Source organism: Oncorhynchus mykiss, chromosome 30, assembly GCF_057628025.1.
Source record: "Oncorhynchus mykiss isolate SJ-2025 chromosome 30, ASM5762802v1, whole genome shotgun sequence".
In the NCBI taxonomy this organism is placed as follows: domain Eukaryota; kingdom Metazoa; phylum Chordata; class Actinopteri; order Salmoniformes; family Salmonidae; genus Oncorhynchus; species Oncorhynchus mykiss.
This window is the reverse complement of record NC_143051.1, coordinates 28,952,139-28,976,121: the sequence shown is the minus strand read 5'-3', so window position 1 is coordinate 28,976,121 and position 23,983 is coordinate 28,952,139. Positions and strand designations below refer to the sequence as shown.

Here is a 23,983-nt window from a genome sequence, read left to right as displayed (position 1 = left end):
CACTCGCATTAACATCTGTTAACCATGTGTATGTGACAAATAACATTTGATTGGATTTGATTGGATGATTAAATGTGGTGGTATGTGCATTCAGTTTTGCGCGAATGCTGCCATCAATCCACAGTTTCTGGTTAGGGAAGATTTTAATAGTCACAGTGGGTACATCTCCTATACATTTTCTTATAAACTCACTCTTCGAGTCAGCGTACACGTCAATGTTATTCTCTGAGGCCACCTGGAACATATCCCAGTCCACGTGATTGAAGCAATCTTGAAGCATGGAATCCGATTGGTCAGACCATCGTTGGATAGACCTAAGCATGGGCGCTTCCTGTTTTAGTCTATGCCCATAGGAGGGGAGCAATAAGATGGAGTCATGGTCGGATTTGCCAAAAGGAGGGTGGGGGAGGGCCTTGTATGCATCGCGGAAGTTAGAGTAGCAATGGTCGAGCGTGTTACTCGCTTGTGTACTGCAATCAATATGCTGATAGAATTTAGGTAGCCTTGTTCACAGATTAGCTTTGTTAAAATCCTCAGCTACAATAAATGCAGCCTCAGGATATATGGTTTCCAGTTTGCATAATGTCCAGTGAAGTTCCTTGATGGCCATCTTGGTATCCGCTATACATGGATATACATGGCTGTGACAATAACGGAGGAGAGTTCTCTTGGAAGATAATACGGTCAGCATTTGATTGTGAGGAATTCTAGGTCAGGTGAACAAAAGGACTTGAGTTCTGGTATGTTGTTACAATCACACCATGAGTCGTTAATCATGGAACATACATCCCTGCCCTTCTTCTTACCGGAGAGATGTTTATTCCTGTCGGCGCGATGCACTGAAAATCCCATTGGCTGTGCGGCCCCTGACAGCATGCCCCCAGCTAGCCTTGTTTCCGGATATCTCTTTGGAAAGCAACTCTTACCCTGATTTTGTAGATTTTGTTAACTAGGGACTGGACGTTAGCAAGTAATATACTCGGAAGCGGTGGGTGGTGTGCGCACACCCGAAGCCTCACTAGAAGATCGTTCCGGCACCCTCTCCTGCGGCGGCGTTGTTTTGGGTCGGCCTCTGGAATCAGTTTAAATTCCCTGGGAGGTGCAGACAAAGGATCCTCTTTGGGAAAGTTGTATTCCTGGCCGTAGTGCTGATTGTGCTGGTAAGTTGACGTCTATCTGATATCCAATAGTTCTTCCTGGCTGTTTGTAATAATACTTCAGGTTTTCTGGGCTAACAATGTAAGAAATAATACATAAAAAACAAAACACTGCACAGTTCCTAAGGACTAGAAGCTAAGCTGCCATCTCACTTTTGATTCAGCGTGACACCTCTCACACTGAGATACAGGGCCTTAGACCGCTGCGCCACTCAGGAGCCCATTATATATGGCGGTGGCTGCAGATCCAACTTTTCTCAGACATTCTTTTCCCTGACTAAAGGTCTAAAAGCTTCTGCGCGTGTGCGGATGACGGTCTGCGCATGTGTATCTTTACCTCTACTTTACACAAACCTTTTTGTGGTCTCCTTCCCTTCACATTTCCCACTGATAATCGTGAATTCATTTTTCAAGTTTTACTGGTGAAACCAACCCTTTGATCCCGTTCAGTTTCATGGCGACATTAATTTAGAGCTTCTTGAGTTATACAGTGTTGTTTCAAAATAGCCTACAGTGTTGTTCTGAATGAGGTAGAGAGCTAATTTTAGAGCCGATGGTGATAACAAACTGTGGTCTAGCCTACCTACATATTTTGCCTAGTGGTGGCTGTTGTTTTGTCCACATGAGATAAAAATGCAGTGTCGTTTCTGTCTTACAGTAACGCTATACATGCTATTATATTCGGTTCTGTTATGTAGAATACGATCATTATGTGATCTTGCAGACATTGATTCAGCTTTGATCTAACTTTTAAACAAGCCCCATTAGCTAGAGTAGTCTGTTCTCCACAAGTAGAGCAGAGACGGCATAAATTAGAGAATAAACACATGTGCAGAACGTGATCCACACATGCGCAGAAGCTTCCGGATCTTTAGTCTGATGAAAAAAAAGTCAGGGAAAAGTTGCTTCCGCATCCATTCTGCATTATATATCAGGAGAAAGTATCAGGAGAATCCTGAGAGTATAAGGTGAAATTCGATATACATGTAGTTCATTCTATGTTCACCCTATGACGCAGCTGTCTCTTACCCTTTGACAACCTACCGATTGTGTTTGTGCTGTATCTTGTAGCTCCCTCAGGTATTTTCAGTGTCTTCATAGGTCTACTGCTGTAGATGAATCACTATGGCTCTATTTACCTTACAGTGCACTGACTGTCCACCCACGCCAGGCTACAGAGGCCACGTCATACTCACCGGCGTAGAGCCTGCCACACGGGCAGTTGCCATATGCTTCCATATGCTTTACATGATAAATACATATCAAGTTTATAGCTACTGTAGCTTGTAGCAAGACATACCCGTATAGAAAGATCACGGACTGTTGATGGAGAGAGCAAATAACAGACAATGTATCAGCTTTCAACATGGATGCTTTGTGTTATCATATTTTATGCTATACTCTAACCTTGTACCTGGCCATGGGTGCAGCTACCCCAACAATTTATGTGGCAGATGCTTTATTGCTACCATAAGTTATCCACAGTTCAATTCAGATGAAATCAATTCACTCCATTTTTTTACAACAATGTTTTCATGGAGACCCATTGCAAGCCAATGGTGTGGAGAATTCCATTACGTTATCAGGTTGAACGGCTTACTGAATCATATAACCGAAAACTCATTAGAAGAATATAACAAATCCCAAGGCTAGCTTCACACCACCTCAACCCCTCTAGTCTGTCAACCCATAAATGTCAATTATCCACCCTATAAGAGAGAGTGTGAGGGGGAGGGAGCGAGGGAGTGAGTGGGGAGAGGAAGAGAGAGAGAGTGGGGGGGGGGGTGGAGAGATTGAGGGAGGCAGTGAGGGAAAGAGGAGGAAGAGGCAGAGAGGGAGGAAGAGACAGATAGAGGGAGTTAAGGGGGAGGGAGGGAGAGAGGGGGAAGAAGCAGAGAGGGGGAGTGAGAGAGAAAGTGAGGCAGAGGGAGGAAGCGAACGAACAAGCGAGGGGAGAGAGGAAGGGAGGGAGAGGGAAGAAGATGCAGGAGGAGGAGGAAAGATGGATGGATGTAGGGAGGGAGGGAGAGAGGAGGGCAGAGAAAGCGAGGCAGAGGGATGGAGTGAATGAGCACGCAAGGGGGAGAGGAAGGGAGAGAGGGAGGAAGATGCAGAGGGAGGAATAGACAGAGAGAGAGAGAGAGAGAGGGAAGGAGCGAGGGGGGAGAGGAAGAGAGACGGAGGTAGGGAGGGAGAGAGAGGGAGGGAGAGAGGAAGAGGCATAGAAGGAGGAGGAAGAGAGAGTAAAAAAAATATATTTCCATCATTTCCATCATATATTTCTCAATCTCATTTCAACGGAATCTCTTGGGTCTGGGCACAAACAAGGCACTGTACAAGCCCCAAAGATAGCTGTGTATCAGACCACTGCTCATCACAACCAAGGTCTCTGTCTTCTTTTGTGAATACCAGACACGAACAACAGCACCAGCTGAAGGTTAGATGGGATTTGGCCTGGAGGAACTGTAAATCCCCAAAAGTTTGCATTGACCAGAGAGACAGAAAGAGAAAGAGAACAGAGAGATCCAGACAGATAAAGAGAGTTGGGCTAAGTGATGATTTTGATTTTGGAATGGGTACTTTTTTGGTGGAAGATAGCTATTTAAAGGACATATATATTTTAGTGTTCCACAGGCCCACAGTGCCCCATAATATGAAAGCGAAAACAGTTTTTTAGAACTTTTGAAAATGTATTGAAAATAAAAAACAGATACCTTATTTACATAAGTATTCAGTCCCTTTGTTACGACACTCAGGTGCATCCTGTTTCCATTGATCATCCTTGTTTCGACAACTTGATTGAAGTCCACCTGTGGTAAAGGCAATTGATTAAACATGATTTGGAAAGGGACACATCTGTCTATATAAGGTCCCACAGCAAAAACCAAGCCATGTGGTCGAAGGAATTATCCATATAGCTCAGAAACAGGATTGTGTCGAGGCACCGATTTGGGGAAGGGTACCGAAAAATGTCTGTAGCATTGAAGGTCCCCCTCCATTATTCTTAAATGGAGGAAGTTTGCAACCACCAAGACTCATCCTAGAGCTGGCCGCCCATCCAAACTGAGCAATCCCCCTGAGAAGGGCCTTGATCAGTGAGGTGACCAATAACCGTATGGTCACTCTGACAGAGCTCCAGAGTTCCTCTGTGGAGATGGGAGAATCTTTCAGAAGGACAACCATCTCTGCAGCACTCCACCAATCAGGCCTTTATAGTGGCCAGACAGAAGCCAAAGGACTCTCAGACCATGAGAAACAAGATTCTCTGGTCTGACGAATCCAAGTTTCAACTTGTTGGCCTGAATGCCAAGCGTCATGTCTGGAGGAAACCTGGCAACATACTTACAGTGTAGCATGATGGTGGTGGCATCATGCTGTGGGGATGTTTTTCAACAGCAGGGACTGGGAGACTAGTCAGGATTGAGGGAAAGATGAACGGAGCAGTGTACAGAGAAATCCTTGATTAAAACCTGCTCCATAGTGCTCAGGACCTCAGACTGGGGTGGAGGTTCACCTTCCTCCAACAGGACAATGATTCTAAGCACACAGCCAATACAACGCAGGAATGGCTTCAGGACAAGCCAGAGCCCGGACTTGAACCCGATCGAACATCTCTGGAGAGACCTCAAAATAGCTGTGCAGCGAGGCTCCACATCCAACCTGACAGAGCTTGAGAGGATCTGCAGAGAAGAATTGGAGAAACTCCCCCAAAAAAGGTGTGCCAAGCTTGTAGCGTCATCCCAAGAAGACTTGAGACTGTAATCACTGCCAAAGGTGCTTCAGAAAAAAAGTACTAGGTAAAGGGTCTGAATACTGTATATGCCCAAAATTCTAATAACCTGTTTTTGCTTAGTCATTATGGGGTTAAGTGTACAAAGCATTAAGTACACCTTCGTAATATTGTGTTACATCCCCTTTCACCCTCAGAACAGCTTCAATTCGTCAGGGCACGGACTCTACAAGGTGTCGGAAGCGTTCCACAGGGATGCTGGCCCATGTTGACTCCAATGCTTCCCACAGTTGTGTCAAGTTGGCTGGATGTCCTGTTCATTTTTGATGCACGTGGGAAACTGATGAGCTTGAAAAAATAAGCAGCGTTGCAAACCGTTGCACCTGACATCTACTACCATACCCCACTCAAAGGCACTTAAATGTTTTTTCTTGCCCATTCCCCCTCTGAATGGATGAACAATACACAATCCATGTCTCAATTGTCTCAAGGCTTAAAAATCCTTCTTTAACCTGTCTCCTCCCCTTCATCTACACTGATTGAAGTGGATTTAACAAGTGACATCAATAAGGGATCATAGCTTTTACTTGGATTCCCCTGGTCAGTCTATGTCATGGAAAGACCAGGTGTCCATAATGTTTTGTACACTCAGTGTAAACTGTATATGCCTCAGTAACTGAATGCCTCGATGTCTGTCCGCCTGCTTTATATAGCAAGCCACGGCCACGTGATTTCCTGTCTGTAGGAATGAACCACTTTCTTGAACGGTGTGGTGTACCACATAAACTGCCCACTAAGTGTATATATAAACTGTACACCACACCGTTCAAGAAAGTGGTTCATTCCTACAGACAGTAAATCACGTGGCCGTGGCTTGCTATATAAAGCAGGCGGACAGACATTGAGGCATTCAGTTACTGTTCAGTTGAACGTTAGAATGGGGAAAACAGGTGACCTAAGCAACTTCGAGATTGGTATGATCGTCGGTTCCAGTTTCTTGGAAACGGCTGGCCTCCTGGGCTTTTCACACACAACAGTGTCTAGGGTTTAACGAGAATGTTGCAACAAACAAAAATCATCCAGTCAGTGGCAGTCCTGTGGGTGAAAACAGCACGTTGATGAGAGAGGTCGAATGAGAATATTAAGAATCATGCAAGCTAACGGGGCGACAATAAGAAGATGCAGAACTGCATCTTGGAACACACAACTCGTCGGTCCTTGGATGGGCTATTGCAGCAGACGACTACAACAGGTTCCACTCCTATCAGCTAAAAACAAGAAGAGGCTCCAATGGGCATGCCATCACCAACACTGGACAATTGAGGTGTGGAAAAACATTGCCTGGTTCGAAAAATCCCGGTTCCTGTTGCGTCATGCTGATGGCAGAGTCAGGATTTGGCTTAAGCAGCATGAGTCCATGGCCCCATCCTGCCTGTTGTCACAGTACATACTGGTGGCAGTGGTGTAATGGTGTGGGGAATGTTTTCCTGGCATGTTAAGTCCCTTGATACCAGTTGAGCAACGTTTGAACGCCACACCTTGCAGAATCCATGCCTACAACAAAAATCAATCTGTTCTGGATGCAAAAGCAAGGTCTGACCTGGTACTAGATGGGTGTACCTAATAAATTAGATGCGTGTCATATGACTTTTTGAACCTGCATTATTCAGAAATTAAGATGGGTGTTTTTATGGAACATTACTGATGACAAACTTAACTGACCCACTATTTGTTTTGTGTCTGTTATCGTTACTAGAATATTGCCTTAGCTATAAAGATTAATATAAAAGCTATAAAGCTTTATGTTAAGGAATATTACTGAGGTCAAAATACCAGACCCATCATTAGTTTCCTTTGCAGCTGCAAAGGAATACACTGCCAAACCGTATATCAGCTGCCAAACTGTATATCAGCTGCCAAACCGTATATCAGCTGCCAATCCGTATATGAGCTTTAGGAGGCTGAATCTGCACTTAGGCAGTAGGGTGGCTGTGTGCCTGTACACTTATATAAATCATCCTAAATTCATTATTGGCGCCAAGAGAATGTTGTCCTTGTTACATTAATTTCTGTTTTCACTTACAGCCGTTGAAAATTAGCCAGCTGGCGAAATCTGGCACATTTACAGAGATGTTGGTTCAACAGTAAATGCCCCAAATAGTCATATTATACTGAATTATTTATTTCCTCACCCAGCCAACATATTGAAATATGTCCCAGTCAGATAAACCAAGTCAAGTCAAGTGAATCACTTTCTACAGTGATTTAATTACAAATGAAAACTATTATGATGAGGATAAGAATGATGAAGATGGGGAGGAAAATGACTTAATTATTTTCTTACTTCCAGGATGTCGGATGACAGGATGTTGGGAAACTTGACACTTTGGTCGGCGACTCCAATGTTCCCGCCAGAGAACTCCTCCTTCAACTCCTCCCTCCCTCCGTCATTCACGGACTGGGAGGCACCCACCTTCACCGCCGCTGCCCGCGTCCGCGTGGCCGCCACCATGGTCCTCTTCGTGTTCGCTGCCTTCTCCAACCTCTCCGTGCTGATCAGCGTGGCACGGGGCCGCGGGCGCCGCCTGGCCGCCCATCTCCGGCCACTCATTGCCAGCCTGGCGTCTGCAGACCTGGTGATGACGTTCGTGGTAATGCCGCTGGACGCGGTGTGGAACGTCACCGTACAGTGGTATGCCGGTGATACCATGTGCAAGCTGCTGTGCTTCCTCAAACTGTTTGCCATGCACTCGTCTGCCTTCATCCTGGTGGTGGTCAGCCTGGACCGCCACCATGCTATCCTGCACCCGTTGGACACGCTGGACGCTGGGCGAAGGAACAAGAGGATGCTGCTCGTTGCCTGGGTCCTCAGCCTGCTCCTGGCCTCCCCACAGGTGGGTGTACATACGGTAGCATCTACATCATTCTCAGACTACAGCATAACAACATGAATAGTAAATTAGTAAGCCTTGTATTGATGGCTGATCCACTATCTTACTAGGCTGTTATCCACATTGAATATCACTCCATTTCACTATGGTTTGACTTCACTGAATCATTTTGCGCCCACATTCAATTAGTCATTTGTGCCTATGTTTGTAATGGTTATGCATAACAATGCAGTCCATGACTGGATCACCATTTACGAATATTTTGATCGACAACATTTTTCCACGTGGGTCTTAAACTAAACCATAGTTTCTTAGAGGACTACTTTCTAGCTGATCAAAGTGTCCTTCTACTGGAACAGGTCCAGACTGAATCAGTGTATAGGAGCAATAGTGAAATGGAGAGCTATTCAGTTTGGATTCCGGGCTAGTAAGATAGCAGGGCTGCAATCGATCATAAGTTGGTCACTGTCTTCCTCACACAATAGAGCATACAGTCAGTGATCTGCCAATCAAATGAAGTCCTATGGGTAGGTGTGTGGTGCATTGTGAGGAAATGATCTCTCAGCAAAAAAAAAGATAATTTTTAAGGTTGGTGTAGTCAACTGTAATTCTATAGGACAAACACACCAGCTCTTGATTGTTGGCTGTAATAATGTGAATAGAATGGCTTAGAAGAGGAAGCAGCTGAAGCAGTCGTCAGCTTGGTTACAAAGTGTTTCTCTGGTCAAATAAAATGATCAAATTGGCTGAGGAGGTCAGCTGCATATTGATTATAGTCCCACCCCAATCCAAACAGTAGTGCTGTGAATGATATAAGCCTTTACCCACCCTGACAGGTAGGGAGACAGATAAGGCAGGGAGAGAGAGAGAGAGATTGCTTTCACTGTATATGCAGTGCATGCGGAAAGCATTCAGACCCCTTGACTTTTACCACATTTTCTATGTTACACCCTTATTCTAAAATGTATGAAATTGTTTTGTCCACTCATCAATCTACACACAATACCCCATAATGACAAAGCAAAACAAGTGCAAATGTATAAAAATTAAAAGTATTCAGACCCTTTAATCGGCTATTACAGCCTTAAGTCTTCTTGGGTATAACGCTACAAGCTTGGCACACCTATACTTGGGGAGTTTCTCCCATTCTTTTCTGCAGATCCTCTCAAGCTCTGTTGGATTGGATGGGGAGCATCGCTGCACAGCTATTTGAGGTCTCTCCAGTGACGTTAGATCGGGTTCAAGTTCGGGCTCTGGCAGGGCCACTCAAGGACCATGGTAGACTTGTTCCGAAGCCACTCCTGCATTGTCTTGGCTGTGTCTTTAGGGTCATTGTCCTGTTGGAAGTTGAACCTTCAGCCCAGTCTGAGGTCCTGAGCGCTCTGGAGCAGGTTTTCATGAAGGATCTCGCTGTACTTTGCTCCGTTCATCTTTCCCTCGATCCTGACTAGTCTCCCAGTCCCTGCCACAGCATGATGTTGCCACCACCATACTACACATTAGGGATAGTGCCAGGTTGCCTCCAGACGTGACACTTGGCATTCTTGCCAAAGAGTTGAATCTTGGTTTCATCAGACCAGAGAATCTTGAGTCTTTAGGTGCCTTTTAGCAAACTCCAAGCAGGCTGTCATGTGCCTTTTACTGAGTGGCTTCCGTCTGGCCACTATACCATAAAGGCCTGATTGGTGGAGTGCTGCAGAGATGGTTGACCTTCTGGAAGGTACTCCCATCTCCACAGAGGATCTCTGGATCTCTGTCTGAGTGACCATCGGGTTCTTGGTCACCTCCTTGACCAAGGCCCTTCTACCCCGATTGCTCAGTTTGGCCGGGCGGTCAAGCTCTAGGATGAGTTTTGATGGTTCTAAACTACTTTAATTTAAGAGTGATGGAGGCCACTGTGTTCTTGGGGACCTTCAATGCTGCAGAATTGTTTTGGTACCTTTCCCCAGATCTGTGTATCGACACAATCCTGTCTCGGCTCTCCACAGACAATTCCTTTGACCTCATGGCTTGGTTTTTGCTCTGACATGCACTGTCAACTGTGGGACCTTATATAGACAGGTGTGTGCCATTCCAAATCATGTCCAATCAATTGAATTTACTACAGGTGGACTCCAATCAAGTTGTTGAAACATCTCAAGGATGATCAATGGAAACAGGATGCACCTGATCTCAATTTCAAGTCTCATAGCAAAAGGGTCTGAATACTTTTGTAAATAAGTTATTTCAGATTTTTATGAAGAAAAAAAACAGTTTTCACTTTGTCATTATGGGGTATTCGGTGTAGATTGATTATGATTTGAATTTATTTAATGAACTTTAGAATAAGGCTGTAAAAACAAAATGTGGAAAAAGTCAAGGGGTCTGAATACTTAATAACGCACTGTATATATTCATTCATATGTATTGTCAATTGGTCTTTATAAAGAAAGCATGTGGATTTTCTCAATTTCCTCCTATTTACAGTGCCTTGCGAAAGTATTCGGCCCCTTGAACTTTGCGACCTTTTGCCACATTTCAGGCTTCAAACATAAAGATATAAAACTGTATTTTTTTGTGAAGAATCAACAACAAGTGGGACAATCATGAAGTGTTGACCTAAATGACTAATGATGATAAATACAATCCACCTGTGTGTAATCAAGTCTCCGTATAAATGCACCTGCACTGTGATAGTCTCAGAGGTCCGTTAAAAGCGCAGAGAGCATCATGAAGAACAAGGAACACACCAGGCAGGTCCGAGATACTGTTGTGAAGAAGTTTAAAGCCGGATTTGGATACAAAAAGATTTCCCAAGCTTTAAACATCCCAAGGAGCACTGTGCAAGCGATAATATTGAAATGGAAGGAGTATCAGACCACTGCAAATCTACCAAGACCTGGCCGTCCCTCTAAACTTTCAGCTCATACAAGGAGAAGACTGATCAGAGATGCAGCCAAGAGGCCAATGATCACTCTGGATGAACTGCAGAGATCTACAGCTGAGGTGGGAGACTCTGTCCATAGGACAACAATCAGTCGTATATTGCACAAATCTGGCCTTTATGGAACAGTGGCAAGAAGAAAGCCATTTCTTAAAGATATCCATAAAAAGTGTCGTTTAAAGTTTGCCACAAGCCACCTGGGAGACACACCAAACATGTGGAAGAAGGTGCTCTGGTCAGATGAAACCAAAATTGAACTTTTTGGCAACAATGCAAAACGTTATGTTTGGCGTAAAAGCAACACAGCTGAACACACCATCCCCACTGTCAAACATGGTGGTGGCAGCATCATGGTTTGGGCCTGCTTTTCTTCAGCAGGGACAGGGAAGATGGTTAAAATTGATGGGAAGATGGATGGAGCCAAATACAGGACCATTCTGGAAGAAAACCTGATGGAGTCTGCAAAAGACCTGAGACTGGGACGGAGATTTGTCTTCCAACAAGACAATGATCCAAAACATAAAGCAAAATCTACAATGGAATGGTTAAAAAATAAACATATCCAGGTGTTAGAATGGCCAAGTCAAAGTCCAGACCTGAATCCAATCGAGAATCTGTGGAAAGAACTGAAAACTGCTGTTCACAAATGCTCTCCATCCAACCTCACTGAGCTCGAGCTGTTTTGCAAGGAGGAATGGGAAAAAATGTCAGTCTCTCGATGTGCAAAACTGATAGAGACATACCCCAAGCGACTTACAGCTGTAATCGCAGCAAAAGGTGGCGCTACAAAGTATTAACTTAAGGGGGCTGAATAATTTTGCACGCCCAATTTTTCAGTTTTTGATTTGTTAAAAAAGTTTTAAATATCCAATAAATGTCGTTCCACTTCATGATTGTGTCCCACTTGTTGTTGATTCTTCACAAAAAAATACAGTTTTATATCTTTATGTTTGAAGCCTGAAATGTGGCAAAAGGTCGCAAAGTTCAAGGGGGCCGAATACTTTCGCAAGGCACTGTACATGTATTTCATGCCAATACGCACTGATTTTGAATTTGAATTGAGAAATGAGGGAGTAGATTTCATCCCATGCTCACAGATCAATTTGTGACCAAAAGTACAGTACTTTTGATTTGAGTTCAGCGTTGAAGGCCCCATTGCACTGCACTGAGAGAAAATTGCTTTCCCTCCCCGCATGGCTAGATTTCTGAGTGTTCACTCTTTTGTTACTGTCACAGAGAGAGAGTTTACCACAAATCCAATCCCCTTAATGTCAGCGCCTCGGAGAGATGACATTTCTGGTTGTCAGTGGACACAACCTTGGAGATGCTAGTCAGTGGCTGTTGTTCCAAATGAATAGGAAGAAGGGAACAACACAGAACTTCGGCTGTAGGAGGGAGGGAGAAACACAAGGCGGGGGAGTCAGTCGACAGTGGACAAGGGAGAGAGATGTTAGCTCATTGAAAGGTAGGGTGGGTGGTGAGTTGTGGAGAGATCAATATGGCCCCTTTACCAACCACACATATACACTTGACATGGATGGCCATTCTATGGGAAATACATGTTCCTGGTTAAGCAATTAAGTCAACCCATCTTCTGGTGACTGAACACAGCACTGGTGACTGTGAAGAGAAATAAATGGATTATTGAATCCATCTCATTTACTATGTACGCAGGCACGCACACATACACACACTTTAAATGATGATAATCATGGTGCAGATATTATGTGCAGACAGAAGCCATCTCATATTGAGCGTTTCCATGTTTATGCTTACCAATTGACCAATGATTTTCAAGGATTGGTGGAGTTGGTCAGTGGTTCAATTCATTCAGCACAAAACCTGGTTGAATCAACATTGTTTTCACATCATTTCAACAAACTCAATCTACTGTATGGGATGACATTGAATCAACGTGGAAAACTGAAAGAAAAGTCATAAATTTAAGGGAATTTAGTATTTTTCTTCACCCGACTTTGAACCTAAATCCAATGACATGGTGAGTTTTTGATGAATTCATGTTGGTTGACTTTACCAAATGTACACTGAACAAAAATAAAAATGCAACATGCAACAATTTCAAAGATTTGACTGTTTAATCTGCTACTTGATATGCCATACCTGTCAGTGGGATGGATTATCTTGGTAAGGAGAAATGCTCACTAACAGGGATGTAAACAAATTTTGGCACAACATTTTTGAGAAATAAACCTTTTCTGCATATAGAACATTTCTGTGGTCTTTTATTTCAGCTCATGAAAAATAAAACGAACACTTTATATTTTGCGTTTATGTTTCTTTAGTATACATTTAATTATGTTTGTGCCCAGTGGGAGGTGACTGAAAGCAGTTTTTATTAGCACTTCAGTACAGCAGAACGATGGCAAAGGGTACCCTCCAAGGTCCTCATCAAAAACACTGCCAAAAATAGAATAGCGAAGTGAAGCTCTCCCAGCAGGCAAAACTGGTTGCAGTGACGTTTTTCTGACATCTTCTGTAATGTCATGGTATACTATTTGTAATAGTTGTATTTTCCAGAAAGAAACATCTTTACCTAGGTGTAATACTGCTGCCTTTTCTACAACCAGAAACTTTTTACATTCATAAGTCATCATGATATTTTCTCAACTTTTGTCTGCTACGATAGCTTTAGATATGAGAACATTTTGATGGAAGATGTTACAAGGGAAGGGAAGCTATTATCTCCTGGTTCCCCATGCCATTTGCATTTGTGTAATTATAGGAGATACGAGTGTCCGAGAGTTATGTCTGCAAACAGTGCCTTCAGAAACTATTCACACCCCTTGAATTTTAAATGGATTAAATATAAAAAAAATTCACTGGCCTACATACAATACCCCTGTCGTGTCTTTGGCATCATTAAACTGAAGACTGTTTAGTTTATCAAATCAATTCTCTGTAATTATTATTACGTGATTAACTAATCAGGTAGGTGTAATTAACTAGGAAGTCGGGGAACCAAGGAAAATACACAATTACAAAGTTATAATTTTCCTAATATAACTTTCAGATATTTTAATACCTGATCAATTAGTCTTCTAATTAATGAATTATTCTTTACCTCACGTTAGTCTCATTCCAAACGTTGTAAATTGTTGGTTATCTGCACAAACCCAGTCTTCACTATGAGTCATTAATACATCAATTGTCTCAATCATTTATTTATTAACTAACTAAATAATCACAGAAATGCACACACACAAACAAACAAGTAGATATGGTTACAAGGAAATGATAGGAGAATGTGCCCTAGTGGGCTAAACCGGCATGGCGGCTTGTTAGACAAAGGGACTGAGAAGTGCACGAAAGATAAGATACTACAAAGTTGATAATTATAACAATTGAAATGCTAATCCTTTGCACATGAACGCTCACTCATTCGGGAATAATTGCAATAAATATATATATTCACGCTCAGTGTGTCGTCGTGATCTCTGTTGGAAAGTTAGTTTCTGTTGGAGAGTTTGTCCGCCCTCCCTCTCTCTGCCATGGTTAGATTGGATAGTTCAGAGTAACATTCAGCGATGTTGTTATAGAATAGATGTTTCGCCGGTTGTCGGCCTTCGCGTTCACAGGTACATAATTCCTAGCTGCAGACTAGTAATTAGTATCAAAGATTTGTTCTTATTCTGTCGGTATCAATGGTCTCAGAGTTTAACCACGTGGTATGGTTAAGATTTCAGCAATCTACTCAAACCTTAGCCCTCTCATAATTGAGAGAAGCATGGTCTGAAGGGAATTCCTCCTGGTGGGGGTTATATTCGTAACAGTAGAAAGGGGCTGTCCCATGACGCCAGATCAATGTCTGTGCTCATGGGGCGGGCCAATGACTTAGTTAACTTTAAAGGGAATTGGGTTCCCTTTCATTAAACAGTTTAAAATCACATTACATAAGTTCACAAATAGTTTAATCTTTACTCATTCATTTTATACAACAATTAGATGCAAGCCTCATAACTGAGACTCTTGTATACACAGGGTTATGGTAATGTGGCTGTATTGTCTCTCATGAGTTTCACAAACATTAAACGAAATGGACCGGTCGTAGCTGGATTCTTCCCCGACCGTGTACACCTTTTCCAAAACATGTACATTGCTCATTTCTCAAGTTCTATGCTGGAGAAGAGGTTCCTTTGTTCTCATGTGAAAACTTTATTCTCTCTCTCTATGTCTGGCCATGAGGAAGAGAGTCTCCTCCAGGAATTTACGACCTGAGATAACAGCAGCCTGGGTGTAGGCGAGAGAGAGGGGGGGAAGGCATGCTATACCCAAAGAGGGCCACGTCATGACACCCCATAATGTCAAAGCGAAATTATGTTTTTCAAAATGTTTACAAGTGAAAAGCTGAAATGTCTTGTGTCAATGAGTATTCAACCCCTTTGTTATGGCAAGCCAAAATAAGTCCAGGAGTAAAAATGTGCTTAACAAGTCACATAATAAGTTGCAATAATAGTGTTTAACATGATTTTTGAATTACTTAATCTCTGTACCCCACACATACAATTATCTGCAAGGTTCCTCAGTCGAGAAGTGAATTTCAAACACAGGTTCAACCACAAAGACCAGGGAGATTTGCCATTGCCTCGCAAAGAAGGGCACCTATTGGTAGATGGGTAAAAAAAAAAGAAGCAGACATTGAATATCCCTTCCCTTTGAGCATGGTGAAGTTATTACTTACACTTTGGATGGTGTGTCAATACACCCAGTCACTACAAAGATACAGGAGTCCTTCCTAACTCAGTTGCCAGAGAGGAAGGAAACCACTCAGGGATTTCACAATGAGGCCAATGGTGACTTTAAAACAGTTGCAGAGTTTAATGGCTGTGGTAGGAGAAAACTGAGAATGGCTCAACAACACTGTAGTTTCTTCACAATACTAACCTAACAGACAAAGTGAGAAGAAGGAAGGAAGCCTGTACAGAATACAAATATTCAAAAACATGCATCTTGTTTGCAACAAGGCATTAAAGTAATACTTCAAAAAAATAGGCAAAACAATTAACTTTTTGTCCTGAATACAATGTGTTGTATTGGATTTGCCCCAAACACACATTACTGAGTCCACTTTCCATATTTTCAAGCATAGTGGTGACGGCATCATGTTATGGTTATGCTTGTAATCTTTAGACTGGGGAGTTTTTTTAGGATAAAAAATAAAGGGAGTTACAGTTTTGACTTAAATCTACTTGAAAATCTATGGCAAGTAACAGAACTCAGGATAAGGCCAAGATGCAGACAGCTAGAGTCACAGATGTTTATTGACCCAAACAGGGGGCAGGCAAAAGACTGGGTTTCCTCTATCGTAATCACTCCTCTTTCACCCCAGCTGCCAAACTAACCCTGATTCAGATGACCATCCTACCCATTCTAGATTACTGAGAGAAAATGTATAGATTGGCAGGTAAGGGTGCTCTCGAGCAGCTAGATGTTCATTACCATTCGGCCATCAATGCTCTTTATAGAACACATCACTGCACTCTATACTTCTCCGTAAACTGGTCATCTCTGTATACCCGTTGCAAGACCCACTGGTTGATGCTTATTTATAAAACCCTCTTAGACCTCACTCCTCCCTATCTGAGATATCTACTGCAGCCCTCATTCTCCACATACAACACCCATTCTGCCAGTCACATTCTGTTAAAGGACCCCAAAGCACACACATCCCTGGGTCGCTCCTCTTTTCAGTTCGCTGCAACTAGCGACTGGAACGAGCTGCAACAAACACTCAAACTGGACAGTTTTATCTCAATCTCTTCATTCAAAGTCTCAGTCATGGACATTCTTACTGACAGTTGTGGCTGCTTTGTATGATATATGGTTGCCTCCACCTTCTTAACCTTTGTGCTGTTGACTTTGCCCAATAATGTTTGTACCATGTTTTTGTGCTAGTACCATGTTGTGTTGCTACCATGTTGTTGTCATGTTGTGTTGCTACCATGCTGTGTTGTCATGTTTTGCTGCCTTGTTATGTTGTCTTAGGTCTCTCTTTATGTAGTGTTGTGTCTCTCTTGTTGTGATGTGTGTTTTGTCCTATATTTATATTGTATATATTTTTTTATTATCCCAAGCCCGTCCTCGCAGGAGGCCTTTTGCCTTTTCGTGGGTCTTCATTGTAAAGAAGAATTTGTTCTTAACTGATTTGCCTAGTTAAATAAAGGTTACATTTAAAAAAGACAGGTCAAAGGCAAGCAGAGGTCCGTAATCTAGGGCAGAGTCAATAAGGTACAGAACAGCAGGCAGGCTCGGGGTCAGGGCAGGCAGAATGGCCAGAACCAGGGAAACAGAACTTGAGACAGCAGAGAGACAGGAAAACATGCTGGTAAGACCTGACAAGACAAGACGAACTGGCAACAGACAAACAGAGAACACCAGTATAAATACACTGGGGATAATGAGGAAGATGGGCGACACCTGGAGGGAGGTGGAGACGAGCACAAAGACAGGTGAAACAGATCAGGGTGTGACAGCAATACCTGAAAATTGTTGTCTAGCAATAATCAACAACGAATTTGACAGAGCTTGAAGAATTTTGAAAAGAATAATGGGCAAATGTTGCTCAATCCAAGTGTGGAAAGCTCTTTAGAGACTTACCCAGAAAGACTCACAGCTGTAATCACTGGCGAAGGTGCTTCTACAAAGTATTGACAGGGGTGTGAATACTTATGTAAATTAGATACTTCTGTATTTAAGTTTCAATAAATAAATAAAATAAATCAAACAAACATGTTTTCACTTTTTCATTATGTTGTATTGTGTGTAGATGGGTGCGATTTTTATTTATTTTATCCATTTTGAAATTGAGGCTGTAACACAACAAAATGTGTAATTCGTCAAGGAGTATGAATACTTTCTGAAAGCACTGTAGCTGACAAAGCCAAAGAAAATACGCTGATTAACATTGATTTGTGTGCGTCCTTGTGCATTTAATTGATATTGAGTGCTGGTGATGGAGGAAGTGGAAAACAGCGAGCAAGAAGCGGTGTGTATGACAGTCTGTCATGAATTGCATGAAATACTGAGAAAGTGCAAGAATTTGCCTTAACAGGAAATAATAATACAGCAAAGGGAAGAAAACAATGTTATGCTAATTAAAATATGTATTTTTAAACTATTTGAAACCTAAACGGATTGAAAGTTAATTTCCTCCATTCCAGATAGGAATGCAGGACCAGGGTAAGATGTGAGAGCAATAGGAACCCGATCTATGGACCATAACTGGAGTGAAGATAATGAATTTGTTTCCAGCCTCAAGAGTAACAAAGTATTGGCCTAAACATTCACAAAAGCACCCATGGGCTATCACACTTGTGCTCAGTGTTAAAATAGAGGAGCTGGCAGCCTGTTTAGTTGGTGTGGAGCAGCAACAGTCGAGACAGTCAGTAGATCAGATGTAAAAATCGGTGGTATTTATTTACCGTACAGGTAATGGAGGAGACTGGATCCAGAGGTTGAATTTACAAAATATACAGATGCAGAAACATTATACCAAAATAGCTAACAAAAATATATACTTAATACCTAACTTGTTATATTTATAAACATAAGCATTTCCAATAAACAGGTAAAACACCCCAAAATGGGAGAGACACGCAACCTGTGTCAAAAGTCATGAACATGACTGGCGATCTGTGCTTGTTCAGTACTGTACAAGACAACTGTATTATACTGTATTATATTACAGATTCCTGATACGCTATAACAAGGCAATTTAAAAACGATAGAGATCAAAAAATGATAGAGATGTATCACTTCTATGTCATATCACCTCTGGTCCATAAATTGTTTTGAAAGGAATCATCCTTCTAACAGATTAGAATAGATAGATTTTGCTCTAGATTTCTTAATAGGCCATTCAAAGGCTGCTGAGTGCGTAAAAATGTCTGTCCTATGTTATTATACTTTTATTCACCCCATTAACATGTGTATGTATAGTAATTCTGTACTTCTTAATGCATCATTGCCCTCATAACTGAGCGATCAATTTACCACACCAGGAGACCAAGTTAACGTGGTATTTTATTTCTGATGGGCGCTACATGAATGTACAGCCAGAGAATGGGCCCCACCCTCTGAGGGCTCAATCCGTATAGCGGAAGTTCAGTACTATAGCGCAATTGGAATTTAAAGGACATTTCTGATTGAGCCGGATTATGCATTGTTTACTGTGAATGCAGTCTCCAAGGATCAAGGAACATTGCCTTTAAACCTCAATCACACTATAGCGCTGAACTTCTGTGATACGGATTGAATCGAACCCAGAGTCTCATTCGTCTCTACAGTTTCTTCCCTCTAGGGAGCTTTTCCTTGTCACTGTGCCTTGTATGCGCTTTGCTGGTCAATAGTTCAGGTTGACTTTAAAGACCTGTTGCTGTCAAGGGGGCTTGAAATACATTTTGTATTGATTGATTAATAGACCTTTATCATGATTTCTCACGACCCGTTTGTCTTTCTTTCTCTCATAGCTGTTCATTTTTCGGGCAATCAAAGCCGAGGGAGTGGAATTCACTCAGTGTGTGACGCATGGAAGCTTCCACCATCGCTGGCAAGAGACGGTCTACAACATGTTCCACTTTGTCACGCTTTATGTGTTCCCCCTGTTAGTAATGAGCTTCTGCTACACCCGCATCCTCATCGAGATCAGCCGTCAGATGCACAAGGGCAAAGGTGTGTGTCTGTTTGTGTGTGTGTGTGTTAGTGTAAAAGGTGACGAGACTATGCACACTGCATTCTTTGCTTTCGTGATATATTTGACTATTGGACGTTTCAACAACACATACTTGATTGTCATATTTAGAGCCCAAAGTTGTTACTTTCCACATGATCTGACCAAGAAAATCTCTTATTTTTTTGTACCTTTATACACGGAGCACCTTCCTAATATTGAGTTGCACCCCCTTTTGCCCTCAATTCCTCGGGGTATGGATTCTACAACGTGTCGAAAGCGTTCCACAGGGACGCTGGCACATGTTGGCTCCAATGCTTCCCACAGTTGTGTCAAGTTTGCTGTATGTCGTTTGGGTGGTGGACCATTCTTCATACACACAGGAAACTGTGTGCTTTACAGTTCTTGACACACTAAAACCAGTGCACCTGGCAACCTGTTCAAAGGCACTTCAATATTTTTTCTTGCCCAGTCACCCTCTGAATGGCACACATACACAATCCATGTCTCAATTATCTCAAAGCTTAAAAAATCCTTCTTTAATCTGTCTCCTCCCCTTCATCTACACTGATTGGATTGGATTTAGTGATACAAATAAGGGATCATAGCTTTCACCTGGTCAGTCTATGTCATGGAAAGAGCAGGTGTTCCTAATGTTTTGTACACTCAGTTTTATAATCTCACTTTTTGTACATCTAATACATGAATCAATCAGCCATAGTCAGGTCCTGATCAGGTTACATGGTCAGGAAAACCCAGAGCTCTTGTTATCATCAACATCTTCAACTTACATAGTACCATTCCATATCTCCTCACATACTGTGTGTATCTGTTATCACTTCAGGTGGGGAGCCGTGCCTGAGGCGAAGTGGTGCTGACATGATCCCCAAGGCGCGAATGAAGACCCTGAAGATGACCATTGTGATTGTGGCGTCCTTCGTGATTTGCTGGACGCCATACTACCTCCTAGGCATCTGGTACTGGTTCCAGCCAGCCATGCTCCAGGAGACACCCGAGTACGTCCACCACGCCCTTTTCGTCTTCGGCAACCTCAACACATGTTGCGACCCAGTGATCTACGGCTTCTACACGCCCTCCTTCCGGGCCGACCTGGCTGATGTGGTCGCCTGCTGCTGCCGATCGCAGAACATCTCCCCGAGGTCCTTGGACCGCCTGGCGTGTCAGAGGGGCAGGGCAAGCAGAGAGGCAGAGTCTGACAATCCCAGTGGCGACCAGCCTAGTGGAAACCTCGGGTAGATATCCGTGGGCCTCTTGTTCAACTGCAGTGTAAAAAAATACATATGTTGATTTAACATACAATTGTAAACCAACCAGCTGCAATATGATTGTGAGTTTGCTCAACATTTGGGCATACAGTATACAGTAGCTGAAGTAACATACATTCTCAAGTTGAATTGTATGTTCACTCGACTTTGAATTTTAGGTTGAGTAAACATACAATTTAACTAGAAAATGTATTTAACCTTATTTGCATATTTCCCTGAGTGCCTTGCCTTTTGAGTGAATTGTATTTACCACCCATGACTGTATTTGTTAGCGACAGAGACATGGTTGATGTATTCAATGGTTTTCAGTACTGTAGCTATCCCCAAGTGAATGTCTAAGTGAATATGTCATCTTTAAAATGTAACTATTTATGATAATATATTGTATAAACCCTAACACAATGGCCTGAAACTGTTAGTTTATAGGTCACATCAAGCCTGCATGTCACATTATGCTGGCTTGCAAAGTGGTGTGTAATTCCTGTTGGAATCGAGCCAGAGTGAGGATATCCAACAATTGGAAGTTTTAATAACCCACAACTTCCATTCAGAATGACTGCCGGGGTAAGGAATGTTGATTATTGAGACTATCTAAATCATATAAACTAGAACAGACATCTCAGAAACAGGTGCAATAAGTCCAACTACTAACAGATTAGATTAGTTTAGAAACATTTATGTTATTTATGTTTGTGTAGCATAAGATGAACCAATCAAAGTACATGCAAAAACACAAGTATTGAAACAAACCATTCTGAAATTCAACCTGCAAGAGAGCATGCTGGGAAATATGAATATGTTGGTGTGGTTTTGATTTGTTTTGAGCAAACATGAATTTGTAAGTTTACTCAACAAGCTTTTTCAAATTCAGCTAACTTCGAGCAGAGAGTGTTGAGTAAACACACTTTAACACATTAGATCAGATGCCACTCAACTCACAGAATAACGCTTGGTTAAATTGGCTGGTTTACAGTGTGTGGGATGCAGATTCTTTTACTCCCTGATCTCTTTAGTGTCCGTTTCCCAGACCCAAATTAAGGGCTCTATTCAATCTGTATCGCTGAAGTTCAGCTTTACAGCGTAATTGAAATTTAAAGGCAAAGACTGCATTCACGGTAAACAGTGCATATGTCGGAAATCACCTTTAAATTTCTATTGCGCAATCTGTAACGCTTCAGTGATACGCTTCAGCGATACAGACTAAATAGAGTCCTAAGACTACATAACCAAACACGTGGTCAATTGAGACTCCATTGAAATAGCTTTTTAGTCTAGGTTTTGGCTTAATCTGGATCTGGAAAACTGTCCCTTTGACTATTTCCTGTGTCACATACAGCTTCATAAAGCTTGGTAATGGAAGAATGGATTCTAGAACATTACCTGTATTATTGAGTGGGTCCTGGCAGTTCCACTATGAATGTAAAGACCTCCTTAGACAGAACACTCAAACACTTCCTTTAAACCAGTCTCTAGGGGAATATCTAGTTAACTAGTACCTTGGATTAAGAGTGCAGTTCTTCAATTAATGACTTTGTACTTTGGGATTTCAGTGAAGACCCTGGTTGCAGTACATTCATAGAAAGGACAGCCGTAGAACCCTTTTGGAACCCTTTTTTCTAAGAGTTTAGATATATCCACAGAACAGTATAGACTTCCTAGAGAACTGCTTCGCTTCTGACACTAACCAAACAACTCTTATGTACCCAAGGAGGATCATATTGAACATCAAATATTTGGACCACATACTTTGGGTCTTTGGCCAGGGAGGACAGAACCTTGGGACCTCTTTTGAATTTCTATCCTCTGGATCATCCCACGGGAATTACTACAAGATGAACTAACTGGGCATTGTTGATGTCTCAGCAAGAACCAAAACACTCATTACAACTGATTCCTGAGTAAGAATGTCCACAGGCTTCTGTATGTCTTAAACAAATCCTACTGTATCAAGACAGATTGTTTTTTTGTGATGCAGCGGTAGGCTCAGTTGAACTGTTTCTGAAAACTTCTTAAGTCAAAGGGAAGGCAATTACAATGTAGGTCTCTATGGAGCCAGTGACGTTATAAGATGGACCCAGAAAAACAAATGCCAGTGAGTAGGCAACGGGGTCAGTGTTTAATAAGGAACAAATTCATATACAGAGATTTGTGTTTTCTCTACGTCTTGTGTTGTACTCAGCCTAATCATCTCTGTTTACACACCGGATGTGTTCAACTCTTGTAATCATTCCATGCATGGCTAAAATGTTCCACATAATGTTATTGGTCCAGTATGTATTGTGATTGTTACAGCACGAAAACCCACATGGACAAATTCCGCTGTTTGGATCAGGTTGTCTTATTTTTCCCCCTTTTTTGTTTGTCACGGGAAAAGGGTTTGTTGACAAAAATATGGCAAACAACTACTAAGTGCTATCTCAAGTACTTATTGAAAGGGTCCAGGACAAACGCCATATTCTTTTGGAAACCTTCCGTTGGGTAATCTGAGTACATTCCCACATATTATACTAGCAGTGGATAGACGGTCATCACTGAACTCTATGCAGAGCTGTGACTGTATCCCTGAAGGAGGGATGCAGTTAAGTCCAGTCGTAAAAAACACCACCTCTTCTAGTGTCAACTCTTCTCCTGAACCCTCGAGATTGGACTGGAAATTTCCCCAAGCTTCCTGTTGCTTCCATCGTCGACAACCTCTTGACCAAGAGCGTCTCGATAATCTCAACAGTCTGTTTGATGTCGATGAAACACATTGTGCCACATAATAGCTCTGGGTGCTTCTCCAACGCCTCCGATTAATTCATCTTCAAACTTAGCGATGGCTGCTTGATTCTTCATGATGAAATGCCAGTAAAGGTACTCTGAAACCACCTTCCTCTATTATGTGTCCTTGATTTTCTGTCGGTAACGGTAGCACACAGCGCTCTTGACATCTGGATGTTCTCCAGCATGGTGCAACTGAAAGTGTTAATGTCCTTTGACTGGAAGAGTTTATCCAAGATTTTCCTGACACCCAAATCCAACATTTATTTAGTGTCAGTGTTGAATTTCACAGTTTCTTTGTCTTTGTGACCTCCGTTGTCCACTGCCTCTTCGTTAGTGCCATTGACTGTTGTCTGTAAACGTCACTATAATGACATGTTACAGATCTTTATCGGGCCAGACTACAAACAAAACAAACACAACAATAATGTGGTTTTAATAGTAAGTGCAAGATACAGTGCCTTCGAAAAGTATTCAGACCCCTTAACCTTTTCCACATTTTGTTAGATTACAGCCTTATTCTAAAATGGATTAAATATATATTTTAAAT

The 23,983-nt window shown here is 42.2% G+C and overlaps 1 protein-coding gene across 1 annotated transcript; it reads left to right on the top strand.

The window, feature by feature from the left end:
• The first annotated feature begins 7,238 nt into the window (after positions 1 to 7,238).
• LOC110488224 (gonadotropin-releasing hormone II receptor-like) lies at positions 7,239 to 23,537 on the top strand. The gene is made up of 3 exons (XM_021560359.3): positions 7,239 to 7,781; positions 19,188 to 19,389; positions 20,232 to 23,537. Exons 1-3 carry the CDS (start codon positions 7,239 to 7,241, stop codon positions 20,642 to 20,644), a joined length of 1,158 nt encoding a protein of 385 aa, XP_021416034.3. The 3' UTR covers positions 20,645 to 23,537.
• Positions 23,538 to 23,983: the final 446 nt, after the last annotated feature.